Source organism: Mchenga conophoros, linkage group LG12 (assembly GCF_057382185.1).
Source record: "Mchenga conophoros isolate Kocher_MC1m ecotype Shallow Benthic linkage group LG12, M_conophoros_male_GT1.1, whole genome shotgun sequence".
Taxonomy (NCBI): domain Eukaryota; kingdom Metazoa; phylum Chordata; class Actinopteri; order Cichliformes; family Cichlidae; genus Mchenga; species Mchenga conophoros.
Genome location: NC_140537.1, coordinates 12,121,801 through 12,138,571, shown reverse-complemented (window position 1 = coordinate 12,138,571; position 16,771 = coordinate 12,121,801). Strand labels below are relative to the sequence as shown.

The 16,771-nt window shown below is 41.2% G+C and overlaps 1 protein-coding gene across 4 annotated transcripts in view; it reads right to left on the bottom strand.

The window, feature by feature from the left end:
• Positions 1 to 5,656: 5,656 nt before the first annotated feature.
• Positions 5,657 to 16,771, bottom strand: part of fgfr1a (fibroblast growth factor receptor 1a) — a 29,215-nt gene continuing 18,100 nt past the window's right edge. The window contains exons 8-19 of one of the 4 annotated variants that reach the window (XM_085293725.1): positions 16,162 to 16,352; positions 15,742 to 15,892; positions 12,281 to 12,480; positions 11,684 to 11,829; positions 10,113 to 10,234; positions 9,568 to 9,678; positions 8,855 to 9,045; positions 8,649 to 8,771; positions 8,491 to 8,561; positions 8,248 to 8,385; positions 6,963 to 7,068; positions 5,657 to 6,857 (exon numbers count right to left, since the gene is read on the bottom strand). In XM_085293725.1, the coding sequence (XP_085149851.1) occupies positions 6,681 to 6,857; positions 6,963 to 7,068; positions 8,248 to 8,385; positions 8,491 to 8,561; positions 8,649 to 8,771; positions 8,855 to 9,045; positions 9,568 to 9,678; positions 10,113 to 10,234; positions 11,684 to 11,829; positions 12,281 to 12,480; positions 15,742 to 15,892; positions 16,162 to 16,352 (1,727 nt within the window). In that variant the 3' untranslated portion in view covers positions 5,657 to 6,680. Of the gene's footprint in view, positions 6,858 to 6,962; positions 7,069 to 8,247; positions 8,386 to 8,490; positions 8,562 to 8,648; positions 8,772 to 8,854; positions 9,046 to 9,567; positions 9,679 to 10,112; positions 10,235 to 11,683; positions 11,830 to 12,280; positions 12,481 to 14,454; positions 14,600 to 15,741; positions 15,893 to 16,161; positions 16,353 to 16,771 lie in introns of all 4 variants that reach the window. The other 3 variants (XM_085293727.1, XM_085293726.1, XM_085293728.1) reach the window with 3 other exon arrangements.

The following is a 16,771-nucleotide window of genomic DNA, read 5'->3' as shown; positions in this document are numbered from 1 at the left end:
AATTTGCTATAAATTCAATAAATTGGAGAAAACAAAAAGATGTGTATGACAAATTTTTAGATGTAATAGTGAAATCTATGTTAACCAGACTCTAGACTTTGTTAAATGCTCCAAAAAATTACTCTTTAAATTAACTTAAAATAATCATGGAAAGAATTTCCATGTGCTTAAATTGCTTTCTATTAGCATTAAAGACTTGTGTTGGAATAACTTAATTTGTATGAGTTGGTTCAACTCAATTAACTTAAGCTGGGACCAAATTTAGTAAATTAGTTGGAGAAAACCTACTGAATTGAGTTGGAACAAAACTCTTCAAGTTGGATCAACACTATTGAAATATATTGGATCAAAATGCAGTAAATACGTTGATTCATCAATCTTTAATTAAGTTGGTCCAACATGAGTGCATTAAGTTGGAGTAACAGAATTGCATAGTGCTAAAATAAAGCAATTTAATCACGTGGAAATTCTTTCCATGATTTTTTTATGTTCATTTGAAGAGTTATTTTTTTGAGTGTACAACATTCTCTCTCCTTACCTTTAAAACCCTGCGCTCATCCACTTGTTGCCATTAGTCTTGTTGTGATCCTCTGCACCTACATTTAAGTACCAGTAACAACCGCCAAGGACTAAGTAAGTACCCGATCCATACATCAAAGTGATACTGTAAATCACCGGCATTATTATAAAGTGCTGTAGCCCACACACGGAGCACTTTATAACTGCTTTGAAAAATGGGCTAACAGGAGACTGGTTTTATTTTACAGCCTGTGTGCAGTTAAAAATAATATCAGGAAGCTGTTAAAAATAGATGAAATATATAGATATAGTAAAAACACTGTAGCAGATCCTAAATGAATACTGTCAGTGTTTTACATTTTTTGTTTAAATACAGTGTGTTGCTGTCATTTTACATGCAGCAGTGTGTATGTTGGGTCATTTATGTAAACAATGCTGGTTCAAAAGGTCAGACTGGAAATTGCAGGAAAGTGCTGTTATAGGCGTATTTCTCCAGAGTTATCAGGACATTTAGATACTTAAAGAGCAGGAGGCAACAGACCTACAATCACCAGACACTTTAGTGCTAGTGCTGGGTTGGACTGTCTTTTGCCTCCAGAGCTGTCTTAATTCTTTGTGGCAAAAATTCAACATTGAGCTGGAAACATTCCTCAGAGATTTCCCACAGTTGCTGCAGGTTTGCTGGCTGCACATCCATGATGCAAATCTTCCTTTCCACCACATCCCAAAGGTGCTAGTATTTCAAATAGTCTTAATCTGGGTTTGAAAGGACGTTTCACAGTTTTAGGATACACATTCAATATTCTGATGCTCTGTTTGAGCTTCAGCAGGCTGTCTTGATGTGTTTGCATGCCTAAATGCACCGAAATGCTGTACATGGCGAATTAGAGGACTGTGTTAACAAGCAGTTAAATGGGTGTACCTGTTCAGACTGTAAAATATCCACATATGATAAATACCAGCTATGAAATACATATCATCATTCTCACTTCATTTACATATAAAACATCTCTATGCTGTGTCTTTCTGTGTATATGGTACCATTTGTACATAGTACAAATCATTAAGCCATTTTATTGACATTTGAAAACTTTCCAGCATTTTTTTTTTGTTCTAACTTATTTTTCTTATTATATTATTATTTTTATCATTTCCTTCTCTGTCCATCTATCAATCCATTCATCCATATAGCCAACATTTAAGTATTTCAAGTGTAACAGTATTTAAATAATAACTGACGCTATTAAAAAGCCCTGTCTGAATATTATCCCACAGTTTTCCTTCTTTTTTAGTACTAGTAGGAATGCATAGTTACTAAATGAAAAGTCAAAACACAAAAACAGCCTTTAGACATTCTCCCTGTGTTTATTATACCAGATGAGAAATAGTTTTTTAATGATACCTTGCAGTACATAATTATAACTGTAATTACCACATAGGAAACAGATACTTCCCCATGAACCTTTTTTTTCCTAATGTTTTTTATGATGTAGAGACAGAAAATAGTGAAACACGCAGTGAGTGACAGGGCGTGCCCTGGGCTCACCCCCGTCTGTCATGTCTGTCCCCGAGAGCGGCTGGGGCACCGGGGACCTGTCATAAAGACAAGTCTTCTCACAAACAGAGGCCCCGATCCTCCGTGGATACTGGAACATCAACAACCAAAGTGCACGGATGAGGACTCTGACTGTCATTTCTACTTGAGAAGGCCAGCAGAAGGCTTACGTGCTTTCACAATCTGTTGACAAAATATTTACATCAATATTAGATTTCTGATTCTGCAGAAAAAAGCAAACAACACCCGAAACCACAGCGGTCACATAAAGACCCAAAACAGCTGTACACCATCTTCACTATTGTTTCCAAGGGTGGGGAATCTGTCACAGCGAGCAAACAACAAGAAAATTTAAAATCCATGTCCATGTTGAAATCAATCTGTGGTGCTCTGGAGCTAAGCCTGTCTGCTGCGGTTACCCACACACTTAGTGCCTGAACTGTCTTAGCTCCTTTTTTTATGTACTTGGCATAAGGAGGAATGTCAGGACAAGAGACACGTCTCCTTCACCTTGCATATGGATGCTGGCCAGAATGATATTCATGAGTTCCAGTACTGTACTGCTCAACCCCTCTATCAGTCTTTTTTTTTTCGTGTGCATTGACAGCTCCCATAAATAATCAATTCATTTGAGAAGAACCTGATGTGTCACAGTCCCTTGTTTCCCAGAGGCTTAAGAAAGCAGAAACACACACATGCATCATCAGGGCCATGAGTCCCAGGACCCTCTTACCCAACCCTGCAAAGCTGAGAAATGATCCGATCGACATGGCATCTCCTCTTCCGCAAAGGTGGCGGAGAGGTGAAGGGCAGGTCATCTGTCTCTGCTGAAGGGACACACAGGGTGGAGATTAATGGCGATGATCAGACTCCCCCCCACCCCCCCACTCCTGCTGATGATAATCCCGAGCTGGAATAAATCAAACCGTCTCTGGTAAACAAGAGCGCGGTGCAATTCATCTAACAGGCCACTAAGGGAATATGCGCAAAAGTCATCTTGCTTATATTACTGACTTTCAGAGAATGTATACAGTTTCAAGATGTGATGGCTATGTTCACAAAGGCCCACACATTATTGTGTCTGTATGCTGTTAACTGAAGTATTCAGCTAAGTAAAAGAAATGTAATGTTCCAAAGAGGTTCTGAGCAGACAGAGTCTGCAGTTTTTAAAAATGAATCAAATTTAAAGTTCACAGTTTTAAAAAGTTAGATTTACCTTATAAGGCTAATGGGTTAAATCTTGTTTTAGTTTAGTAACTCGACTACCACATGGCTAATGGGTGGTAGTGCTAATACTTGGCATTGAAAACATTTTGTCAGAGATTTTGGTCTATATTGACATGACACAGTTGCAGCAGACTTGACTTGCGAATCTCCCGCTCACCATCTCAAAGGCTCTCTATTGGACTGAGATATGGTGACTGTGGAGGCCACGTGAGCACAAAGAACTCACTGTCACGCTCGAGAAACCAGTTTGAGATTATTTGACCTTTGTGGCAAGGTGCGTTATGGCATCAGCCATCAGAAGATGGGTACACTGTCCTCATAAGGGGATGGTTATGGTCAGCAACAATACTCAGATAGGGCTGTGGTGTTTAAATGATGGTCATTTGGTACTAAGGGGCCCAAGGTGTGCCAAGAAAACACCCCACTACACCACAACCACCAGCCTAAACCACTGATACGTGGCAGGATGGATCCATGATTTCATATCATTTAGGGTAAATTCTGACCCTAACATCCCCATCTTGCAGTAGAAATCAAGATTTATTCTAGCAGCCAATATTTTTTTGAATCTTCTATAGTACAATTCTGGTGAACCTGTGTGAAATGTAGCCGTAGCTGCCCGTTCTTACCAGACACCGTGTGGTCTTCTTCTGCTGTAGCCCACATGTTGTGTATTCAGAGATGCTCTTCTTCATACTTTGGCTGTATGTAGTGGTTATTTAAGCTACTGTTACCTTCCTATCACCTTGGAGCAGTCTGGCTATTCTCCTCTGACCTCATCAAAGCATTTTCTCCCAGAGTTGGGATATTTTCTCTTTTTCGGACCATCCTTTGTAAACCATAGAGATTGAGAGGTTGTGCAGGAAAAATTGGCTAAGGTGATGTAAGAGTCGCTTACATCACCTTTCTTCCTCATTCAAATGCTTTGTTTGAATTTTACCAGGTTGTCTTGACCTACGTGGCTAAATGCATCGAGTTGCTGTCATGTGATTGGCTAAACATTTGTGTTAATCAGTGACCGAGCAGGTATACCTAATGAGGAGGGCAGTTAGTGTAAATGAGTACTTAACCTGTTTTTGGAAGGACAGGATGTTTGCAGCAAAAAGTCTTCAAAATAAGCAGCTGGTGTAACTGGAGGCATTTCATCAGGCTGTCCAGAATTGTGCAACAGTGTTGCTGGAGTTTTAACATGCCAGTTCCAGCTGGGCAGTGCTCGGATGGTTTAAATTCCGGTATTCCCAAATCAGTTTGTATTGCCCCCCCCAAATCAGTCCGCGAAGGCAAACACAGGATATAGCAAACCCCTTCTTCACTCATCTCAGAAGCCATTTAATTAGATGTTAGCTGTTATGACTGGAGAATGTGACACTAGCGGTAAACATCTTCCCGTGTGTCATTAGAGCAAAATATGGACACGCTCTAATGGCGATCGTAAATCACAGTCATCCGCTGAAGAGTTTAACTGTTGCTTTACCAGAGTATGGATGATTTACCAAAACTCTTCCTGTGCCATCTGTTAGAACGCGATAATGCCCTTCACCTAATGGCACCCCTGCTCCTTACTCAGCACCATTAGAAGGTTATAATGACAATCCTTGCACGTTCTTTATATTCTTAAATGCAGCTCTTCAGGATCACCTCAGCCACAGCACATGGATACAAGGACAGGTTTCCAGGAGTGAATGAAATTTGTCAGAAAAACAATGAGGTGTTTGAATCCTTGAAGTGGGCACAAGGATACTACCTCGTCACCAGGAAGATGAGGTGGTATCCTTGAAAGCCATCATAAATGGCAGCATTTCAGTTCAACTGTTAATAAGCATCTGAATAAAACTAATATAGATTTTTAATCCATTACCAAATAAACTGCTCTACATTTTTGCAGTAGCACAGTATTGCCATGGAGGCTAACAGCAGTGACCCGAGCTGTAAGAGCAGGCTTTTAAAAAGGCTCGAATGAGCCGTGCCGTGCTGCCGATTTTAGCCTGTTGCATGGAGACTGCAATCCAGGTGATGCATCAGCCAGTGGCAGGAAGCCAGAGGCAGACACGGGCACCAAGGTTGGTGTGGCTGATGGATGGAAGACCAGCAACAGCACTTGCCAAGCCATTCACACCGCCATAAATAACATGTTTACTGCTGGCTGTGGGCTCTCTGCACTTTCCAACATTTCTTCTGATGTCAGCAGCGCATTATCATATCTAATCAGACCTTAGCAACCCGTGTTAACTGGGTGGGAGATTGAAGTGGCCATCGTTCCATCTCTGTAAACATAATTTACATCACCAGCATAAAAATGTTGATATTTATAGAGCACTTTATGGAGTAGAGTTCAACCACTGAAAGCACCGCTAGTTTGTTTATCAACAGCATTTTTATTTAATGTAATTCTTTTTTACGATGACATACGTGTTCTGCAACCCTTTTGTCAGAAGTTATATGGCAGCAAATGTAACCCCTGTTAAAACATTTACAGTAGGAAACAAGTTCATCACATGAGAAGGTACGCACGGTGGAAGTCCATGACTGAAGCAAACTGTTCTGATATTAACAAGCATGGCATACAACCAGAAATATTTACAGTTGTGACCATCCTTGAAGTTAAATGAAAAGACCATTCTCTCTCTCTCACTCTCTCACACACACACACACACACAGTGTGTGTAACTCAGAGCTGTGACACAGTGAGCAAGAAAAATGGCCATGTAATTGTTATCAATTTTTAAAATACCCTCATGGAACAACTGCCCCTAAAGACTAAAGTCAAAAATGGATCAAGCAGAAGCATCCTTGTACAAAATAAAGTACATCAATTATGGTAATAAAATAAGAATACAGTGTAAATATATATTTGTATTCATAAATTCCTAACTGTATGTACAAGATGATAATGAGTGGTGCAGTGGACCACGGTGCTGCACATCTCTCTGTAGCATCTTCTCTGATTTGGTCTGAAAAGCAGAGTGCTGCCCTTCACCTCTGATCAAACACACATTGACAAACAAATAAACCCAAACATATAAAACCCCAACATAATCGGTCCCTTCAATCCTCCTGCCCGACTTCAGAATGCCCAGAGTGATGAGAAAAGTCAGTCTCTTTTCTGGTGCTGTGAGCCAGTAATACAAAGTGCTCATGAACACAGTCACCAACAAGAAGTGGGAAATGGCTGCAATCTGCAGTTCATGTGATCCAAGCAAGTTCAACAAGGTGTCTCCGAACTCCCTCTCCGCAAAGCACCAGTGGGTTTAAAAAAAAAAAAAAAAAAAAATTATTTCTTTTCTTTTTAGCTTCATCTCTGGGAATATGGGGAGGAGTCCAACCCCGTGAGGCAGGGAGTGGAGAAAGTGTCAGTGTTGGTCTGAAAGAACAGGAGGTATCAGCGTTTCTTGATGGCTGCCCCATTGGAGTGAGGAGGGAACTTGGGCAGGCATGGCTCCTCCACTCCGGCATCATGCGAGAAAACCGAGTCCTCTCCAGACGAGCAGGTGGAGCTCCGGGTGTCCGGGTAGCTGGGCGAATATTGGTCCAAAGGTACTGAAAGCTCCAAATACTCCTGCAGTAAGAGGGAGGAAAAAAATAAAAAAAATTAAGCATTGCACTCCCCCCCCCAGACATATCTACTGGTTCAGTGCTTGCTGAGGGGAGGACCACTACTGACCTGGTTGGATGTCATAGCTAGAGCACGATCCAGGTCCTCTACTAGTTGTTTGAATGTGGGTCTCTGAGAAGGCACAGCATGCCAGCAATCCCTCATCATCATATACCTGTGGAAATCAGCAAAATATATACATTTTAAAAATGACACCGCTTGGTTTTATCGTTCTAGCCGTCTGTCATTTCTCCTTACATTCTTAAACTCCAAATCAGAGATTGAATTTTAAACCTTTAAGGACTGAAAATTCATTCAATTTAACTGAAACTCAGCTGCAGCTGACAGTCCATCGCAGCTGGACAACATGTTTTAGCTGGAGATAATTCAGTGTTTAAGAGTTTCATTTCACCAGCACAGCAAAAGAATAAATAAAAAGTCACAAAGCATCATTGCAAACGGCACGCCAGGATTTTTCCGATATACAAAAATGTGGGTAATGTAAATATAAATCCTAACTGTTTAAACCAAGCATGGAAAGTGTTAGAGGGTGTTTATTTTAAACATCATTTCCCACACAATTACACTACATTTGTCCATTTATATGCACTGTTACTTACATGCAAAAGGAGGCACTTTTGCGCCACTTTACCAAATACCAAACAGCATTCTTTCTGCTATGAATCAGTTCCACGTTCTGTGGGTTCTAGAAAAGCAGAATGTAGACTATTGTGACCAACAGTAGCTTACAATGTTGGGGTTTTCTGTTCGATCGTGGGGAGAGAGTCTAATTGGGTACTAAATGCATCCACCGGTAGGGAAACATGAGATGGGAAGGGCCAGTGCTGGCTGGTTAGCTATGACTGAAATTTCAAAATAAGAGTGAGGGAATCATCCACTAGTTTATTAAATTATTATTATTATTATTTAATGTGGATAAAAATAAAAACTGCAAAATACACTTGGGCGACTGTGGCAGGTATAGTCGCTGTGAGAGAGACATGTTAAACACCCACCTTCCTGTACTAAAAGGCATTACTTATCAGTGGCTTTGACTTTTAAATGACAAAGCAAATTGGACAAAATGCAATGCAAACAACCCACAGTCCTCAGTCGCTACGCTACTGATACATGAATAACATTGATCAGATACAGCGTAGCTCAGATCCTTGTTACATTTATGGGCTATAATCTGGAAGAAGGTAGTGATTTTTATAGTTTAGATTTATTAATTTAAAGAAAATAAAATAAATGTGCCATTTCACATTTCCCTGTTTGGTTTACCTTTTCAAATATGAAAATGCTAGAAAAGTCTGCAGAACATTCTGGTTTTCTGTGTGTGGTGATTCCTTACAGCTCATGTGTACATGTTGAAGGCTTGTCCATACGGTGACCTTCCTTCAGCAGCTTGAACAGCTCTTCCACTGGAACGCCAGGATATGGAGAGCCTCCTAGTGTGAAGATTTCCCAAAGCAGCACCCCAAATGACCAGCTGGAGGAGGAAATAGGCGGGGCCATTTTAGTTTTCTGCACAACTAAATGTTAACTTCACTTTCCATCAAGGTTGAATTAGCAGAGTATGGCACAAGATACTCACACATCACTTTGGTGTGTGTATATTCGGTCAAACAGAGCCTCTGGAGCCATCCACTTCACTGGCAAACGACCCTTTAGGAAACATTCACATATGAACCTTTTGTTTTTGTAAATGGCAAAGTAATGTGCATATAACATGAAACAAATAAGGCCACTCACATTGGTGGTTTTCTTATAATAGTCGATGTGGTGGATATCTCTTGCTAGGCCAAAGTCAGCTATTTTCATCACATTGTCATCAGTTACCAAAACATTGCGAGCTGCAAGGTCTCTGTGGATGCACTGCAATGATAAAAGTAGACAATAAATATTTTTAAATAGATTTATTCATTTCTGAAAAGGTGAGCATTAATAGTTGTGGTTACCTTTTTGGAAGCCAAATACTCCATGCCCCGGGCCACTTGGTAAGCAAAGGACACCAGATCTTTGATAGACACATTCTCCACAGGAACTTGGTCAGGGTTGTAGCAGTACTCCATACCCGGCGGGCGGCGAGCTCGTAGATACTCACGCAAGTTGCCCTTGGATGCATATTCAACTATCACATATAGAGGACCTAAAATGATTGGAAGAAATCCAAGCGCAAGTCAGATTTTATGCAGGGTCAGTTCATACAGCTTCCCTGTACAAGGAAACATAATCATTAAATTCATAAAACGATGCCATGCATTATTCAATTATAGACGAAGATTTCACAACAGAAATTATAGCGACACTAACGACAGCAAGGGCAGTAAGGACAATATAAACTACATGCGCAAGAGTGTGTATTTATAGCATGAGATAAGTTGAGTAAAATGAACAAAGAGCTTTGTGTAGCAGTGTGAAGGCAACAGAGCGATGTGCACAGCATGGTCATTAGAGACTAGTTTCCTTTAGTTTTTCGTCAGGGATGATTGGACAGAAATGACAGCAGCTGCGGTCGATTCAAACTGTGAGCTCGGAAGCTGGTGTCAGAATCATTTATGCATGCTTTTCTACACATCCCTCAGAGTAAGGTTCACAGCAACATTGTTATCTGAGGGGTGAGTGTGAGCAGAACAGGGCAGGTTGGCTGCAGCCCCCTAACTGGACCTACCATCCTGTGTGCAGGCTCCCAGCAGATTAATGATGTTCTTGTGCTTCCCAATGATCTTCATCATCTCCATCTCTGAAATAAGGTCTGACAAATCTTTCTCTGTTGCATCAGCTGTAAGATGAGGGAAATAAATTTCAATGATTAGTCCATGTTCTGTTTGCGAAAAGGCCAAAAAGGCCTCACAATAATCACCTTGCAAAGTATATACACCAACACTGGAGCTCGTAAGGAGTTGGCTGCCGCCTGTGAAATACTCCCTGGGGAAAAGCACTTAAAGTGCGAGAGAATAAACAATACTTTCTCTGAATCTTCACACTATTTTATATAGGATGTCAAGGGTCCTAATAAATTTTTTACTTCACTTTCCAATTTGTACAATGGCTGGAATCCAGTGGCAGAATCTGTTAATCACTTTGTTCAAGCCTTCTCATTCCTGTTGCCTGGACTTGAGTTAAATTGATAACTCTACAGTGAAGAACTTATTCCAGTTGAGCAAATCACTCTCCTCAAGCTACTGTGTACCCACTGAAGAACAATTTACTTACCTTTCAACATTTTGACTGCAACCTTGGTAACACGGTTTGGCTTTTCTTTGTCCAGACCAACCGCTTCCCCCATTACCACCTGGCCAAAGCATCCTTCTCCCAGTGGCTTCCCAAGAACAAGTCTACGGGGAGAAGAGGCACCAGACAGTTTTTCACACACAGTGCAGTTTGCCTCCAAATCGACTGTGTGTGAGATAAACTCTTGCCTCAACTGAGGCCTGCAGTTTAAGTGTGTTGCATAAGATTACCTTGACAGCAACTTTTTTTTTGTCCATGTGTAGGGATGGGTATCGTTTAGGTTTTATCCGATACCGGTGCCAAATCGGTACTTTTGAAACGGTGCCGGTGCTTAAACGGTGCTCGAACCGGTGCTTAAAGAATGGAGAACACAAACTTTGTCCAAAAACCTCTCATGTATATATCTTTCTACGTAGCACTCATAATTCTTATTCTCATGTATATATCTCATGTATATCTCATGCACATATCTTTCTTTCTACATAGCACTTTAATTCTTATTGTCTGCACTGAAGCACCGCAGCAATTTCCTAATGTTGTAAACCTCAACATCTGGCAATAAACCCATTCTGATTTCTGATGTTCAGCTGTTTTTGTTTTGTTTTTGTAAAAAGATAACAATGTTAGCCTTTTCTGCAGCTATGGGGCATATATGGTATCACTCTTGGCTGGAAGCAGTGCTTAAACAATGGGAAAAAAAAAAAAAAAAAAAAAAAAAAAAACAAAACACAAACTTTGTCCAAAAACCTCTCATGTTCAGCTGTTTCCCACTTTTTCTTTGGTCATTTTAGCCTTTTTGGCCAGGGTGAAGGGAGTATCTGCCATCAAACAAGAAGATAGCCGCATGTAGCTATGATAATGTTTGCTAGTTCACCTTACATGCATTAATGTAATAACGTGGTTAGCCTACTCAACGTAAATTACACTCGAACAACATTAAGCGACTCACGCAGAGAAGAACGGCTGCTGCATCATCATCCTCATCATTTCTGCTACACTGGCAGGGCTAGGGGCCAGGACTCTATTCTTCAGGTTTTTGGTTGCTCCGGGTCCGATAACTGGCAACCCACCCAACGTGCACAGTGTGAGATCTCGCAGCAAGCTATCAAATACAGCGCATTTCTCGGCTTTTAAAAAAAACGCTATGCGTCGCCAGGTGTTTCATCAGTTTCGAGGTGTTACCTCCTTTGACAGTATCACAGTATCAGCTTAAAGCACTTGTTGCAGGCTGCTGAGTTTGCATATTTTGCTGTGAAGTACAACCAGACTTTTGACCGCTTCGCCTTGGGCATTTTTAATCTGTAGCTCTGCTCTAACTGAACGTACGTACCTGGCCCCGCCTACTATCCTGGGAAACGTAAAATGATTGGCTAGAAGTCTATCACAGCTCAGGAAAAAAAAGCACCGAAATAAAGCACCGAAATGTGCGCTGCTTTTCGGTCTGGTTACTACCGTTTATGTCAGAACACCGGTACCCATCCCTATCCATGTGAATGCTGCAACTTTACTTTACTCCATGTTCCTGATCTTTGAATGTTTAGCCCTAGACGTACCTGTCCCGAGGAAGCTCCCAGCGAGGATCTTGCGGCAGCTCACACTCGGACACTCCAGACAACATCGGAGAGCCACTGGAAGAGAGGCGGGAGGGACGGACTAGCATCACTCCAGAGTGGATGGAAGAACTTGAGTCCACAGACACCTGAGGTAAGAAACAGAGACATTACTCCTCTCACAGTGGAACCAACACTTTTAGGAGTTTGTATAGCAGAGAACAGGATAAAAAAAACAAACAAACAATAAAAGGTACCATGTAAAAACCACCCTTGTGGTCCAGGCATTGTGTACCATGCCAGGTCCAGAGTCTAAGCACTCCTTAAATAAATAAACTTACCTGATGTACAGGAAGTCAAGGATCTACAATGAGCCTGAAAGCTCCATAAATACATTAAGTGTTAGGCTGGTACTGAGATTGAGATAGACACACACACATAGATATACATACCTCATACATATATCTATCTATCTCTATCTATATCTATATCTATATATCTATATCTATATCTATACACACACATACACACACACACACACACACACACACACACATACGGTGGCTAAGTATAAATATTCCAAACCCCCTATCTACTTTCTGTTACCTGTCTGCGCAGAGGGATGCTTTTGGCCAGCTTGTGGACGGCTAGCTGACTGTTGAAGTCACTCTTCTTTGAGGAGGTGGTGCGAATCTTGACAATAATTGCAATTGCAATCATAACGGCTATGAAAAAGAAGCCCACACAGTAGATGACCACCTCCAGGTAGGTGTGGCTGGCTGGAGAGTAATGTGGGGGCGCTAGGTTTAAGGGGGCAGGGTGACAAGGAGCAGGGAGGGAAAAGGTCAGCTGTCATCAATAAACTGACTGCATACTCAAACACACCCATTTATCACAAATTAAAAACAGTCTACTCAAACACGCACCCACCCACACGTCTATGTCTAAAAGTCAGAGCCTTACACACCAAGGCATATGGGAATTGAACGCCCCCAAACTCAGGGTGTTACTTTAAATACTTTGTGTATTGAGGATATACCATAAATTGCAGTGCAGAAATTTAGCTGGGAACCATTTTGTATTAATGACTATGTAAGAGTAACGGTGACAAAGACTCGGACTTTCACACAGAGTAGAGCACTTCACACATAATGTTTCAGAACTGCCCATCATTTCGACATCAAAAAGTCTGTTTCTATTTGTAGGCTTAAAGCAGCAAACCACAAAGCATGAGCTCAGTGCGGTAATTTAACTGCTTCACTTGATCGATACAAAATGTATTTGTGACAACTTTTTTACAGAAAAAAAGAAAAGAAAAACATTGCAAATAAATAGATAAAAGGCAAAACCTAAACAAATTTTATGGTTCAGATCTTGTTTTTTTCCTCCCAAACTGTGAAAACACCAACTTTTAGTCATACCAGTAAATAGGGGTGTAATGGATTCCAGTTTTAGTAGGAGAAAAAAACGGTTTGATCATACATTGGTTTGGAATGTAGCTTTATAGTTAGGAGCTGGACATTAGGGATATTTGTTCCGATTTTGTTTTTCTTATAGGAGAAAATTCTAGGAGCCAAAACCTGCGCTTCAAACTGCTTTGGCTCTTTATATTTGAGGGATATCCTTACTATGGTCACCTCAGGCATGCAGCGTTGGCTGATATTTGCAGAGGACAGCCAATCAAAATACAGCTGGCTTAAAATAGTGGTGGCCTTTAAAGGGAAAGCTAAAATAGCTTGATTAAGGCAGAGGATGAACTCAGGGGATACAGCACGAAAAGTTGCTCTAGTAGAATAAAAGAACAGAAATATAAATATAAAAATAAGGGCCAATTTAATGTCAGATTTTATTTTTTCAAAATAAGAGCTTCATCATAGTGGATATAAATTCATGAAAGACTTACTCTAGTTTCCCATCGTCTACCCAAATTGCTTAATTTTGTATTTTAGATGAATATTTATATTCGGATAAGTTAAGAATTACCTATGAAAAATGCCTCCTCCTGCCTAGCTAGGAGGGGGGGAAAACAAAACAAAAAAACCCCACTCCAAATAATCTGCGCCATATGTTAAACCGTACATCTCAAACCAAAGATGCCATACCGACTGAAGTGTACAGTTACATCCCTAGCCAACACCAGCAACACAAGAGAGCTACACTTGTGTGAAGAAGTTGACTGACAAGCAGCTTGATAATTGGACAAATGTCCATTCCAGTCCTTAGGAATGAGACCATCCACTACAGCCAATTATCAAAACCAGCTGCTGCGCTCACAGCAGGAAATGACATCAGCAAAACATGTCATTTGTAGAGCTTGTCAAAGAAAATCAGCTTAACAGCAAACCAAATGCAAACACCAATTAAAGGGAAGAACGGAAGAGACAGTTTGAAGTGAAATCTTATCAGAGCTGCCAAACAACCCTTCTTTAAAAAAAAAGAAAAAAAAAAGTGATCATTAAATGTATTCCTGCCTGGAAGACGAAAAAACAAAAAACCTTTGGCCCTGGACAGTGCTTTGATTGTTTGGCATGTTCTGATATCATTTAAGAAACAGAGCATGATTCATATTCGCCCATCTAAAGAATTTAGATGGAGCAGGAACCATGCTGAGCACAGAGAGAGAGCAAAGTTTTTTTTTTTTTAGTATTTGTAATGTGCCCTGGCTTCCCCTTACACTTTTACCAGAACTGGTAAAAATGTGAAGGTGGACAGCCAGGCTTGCGTTGAAAAAGGGAAGGAATGGGAATATAGAGGAGAGACAGAACCACTGGTACCTTCAAAAACGGTCAACCATGCAGAGTGATGAGAGAACCCGATAGAATTGCCTGCCAAGCAGGTATACTCCCCAGCGTCATCAAAAGACACATTTCTCAGTTGAAGGACTTCCATTTCCTTGTCCGTGGTGTTAACGCCAGCGGTCTAGAAAATAACAAAGGAAGCACACCCAATAAGAGGCCCAAGAAGGAAAAAGGGACCACGAGTAAAGGATTCTGAAAGCGAAAGTGGATGGAGGAGCGTTCTCCTCCTTGATCCAACACCATCTGCCCAAAAAGGTAACACCTAAAGCCCCTGCAGAGGACTGCTCAGAGAGAGCCCTCCTGTATCTGTTAGTGGAAAGACGGTTATGTTAAGTTTGTACTGTGGAACCCCACACAGGGCCACACCATCACCACATCAAATACCTTAGTCTCATCTCTACATGCAAGAGATGGGCATGGAAACTCCACAGCAGAACAGACCACACTTACAATGTATTTATAGCCCTGTGTTGAATCCATGTTATGTTATAGTTTACTTCGCTGCAGCAACATTGTGGGAATATATACCTGTTGACTGGTGCGACTGCTTTACTCTACAACTGCCAAAACTAGTGCTCAATTTGGCACTAATAAAAATAACAATGGTACTTTAACTGAAATTACTGCAGTACGGAAAAGTCATCAGAACTGATTGCCAGATATAGCTACAGCCCATTACATATAGTCTGCTTCACAGCAGTATCTTGTTGCAGATCAATACGCTGTGTTTACAAAGTGCATTGCTGCCAAGCATACCAATCACAGATATTATGAACTACATTACCCCAACATGTAGTTACATTATGTGGCAGTGCCTGCAGGATAACAATATGGTTTTCTACTACACTGCAGAGACAGCGTAGATTTAAAAGAGGACTATAAATCAAGCTACAAATTCACAGTCACACAAACTATAAACATTTGGGGGTGGGGTGGGGAGGGGGTGAACCATGTACGGAGGACTTTGAAGGGCAAGGGAGCAAGAGTAATGGAAGATGGCAAGAGAGGCCCTTATTAGGAGGGCATAGCACAGGATTGGGGCAGGAATGAGAATTGGTCCAACATAAACCTGAGACTAAACACTTTCAACTGTTCTGCTGGGAATTTTCCATAGCGTCATTTACAGTCAGGAGCACCAAGGATAGAGGAAGGGAGGGAGGAGAGAAACAGCTGAGGTTGTCTCAAGTTATGCGGGTCTAGTTTTTCCAGGTGGTCCTAGAAGCGCCTCCACTGTGTCGTCCTGTGCTACAGCGTGGTGGTTACCTGTGGGTTCATATCTGATGACAGTCAGCCAGGCCGACTGACTGACCCCTCCTATATAATTGGACACTTTACATATATACTCTCCGCTCTCCTCCTCTGTCACATTGTAGAGGGTCAGCACCTGAGCGTCCGAGCTATTGACCCCAGAATGCTGGAAACAAAAACAAGTTATGTGCAACACAGAATAAAAGGAGGTCGACACAGGATATCTGAGGGGTTTGTGTGGGTTATTTCACAGTTAAAATGGCAAACAATAAAACTTCACAGACAGTTCTTAACAGTTATAGAAAACGACTGGAGGAAATAAAAAAGTATTACAGAAAGTAACATACAAATTACTCCACGCTAAGGAACTTCACTTTTTATTTTTTAAGTGATGAATTTGGCCTGTTGCTTCAGGATGACAGACTAATCTCCTACCTTGAGGACGCGGACGTAAGGTAACCCATCTGGACCAGTACGGCTCCCATTGACCTCGATGTGTTTTAACCACTGAATGTGGGGCTGAGGGTCGCTGAACACCTTGCACTCAAACTCCACATCACTTCCTACTACTGCAGTGCGATTAGCTGGCAGGCCAGCCTGCAGGATGGGCCTGTGTGGAGAGCGCTCTGCAACAAAACCGGAAAAAACAGACAAATGTTACTTTGACATTTGGTCATCAGTAAAGCAAGCGCATAATATAAAAAAAGCTGTGTGTACAAAAATGTGACTGATTTTCAAACAAAAGCTGATAACTACTGTCACCTGCTTTATTACTGGAAAATGACTGGGACTGAAGGCTCACTCATTTGGTTTGACGCTGTATTTTCAGGCTACACTTTCTAAATTACACACCATAATGGAGATTTAATGTGAGTGCATCCTCAGCTATATGCTGGTTGTGTAATTATTAAGAGTTATCAGGCAGGAAAGCAAGTTAAATGCCTCCTCTGGTGCAGTTACGGTGAAGTGAAATGTTCTTGCAGACCCATTTTGATGACTAATAACTCTCCAAAGTAAACTTGCAGGCCAAGAACCTGGCAGGATA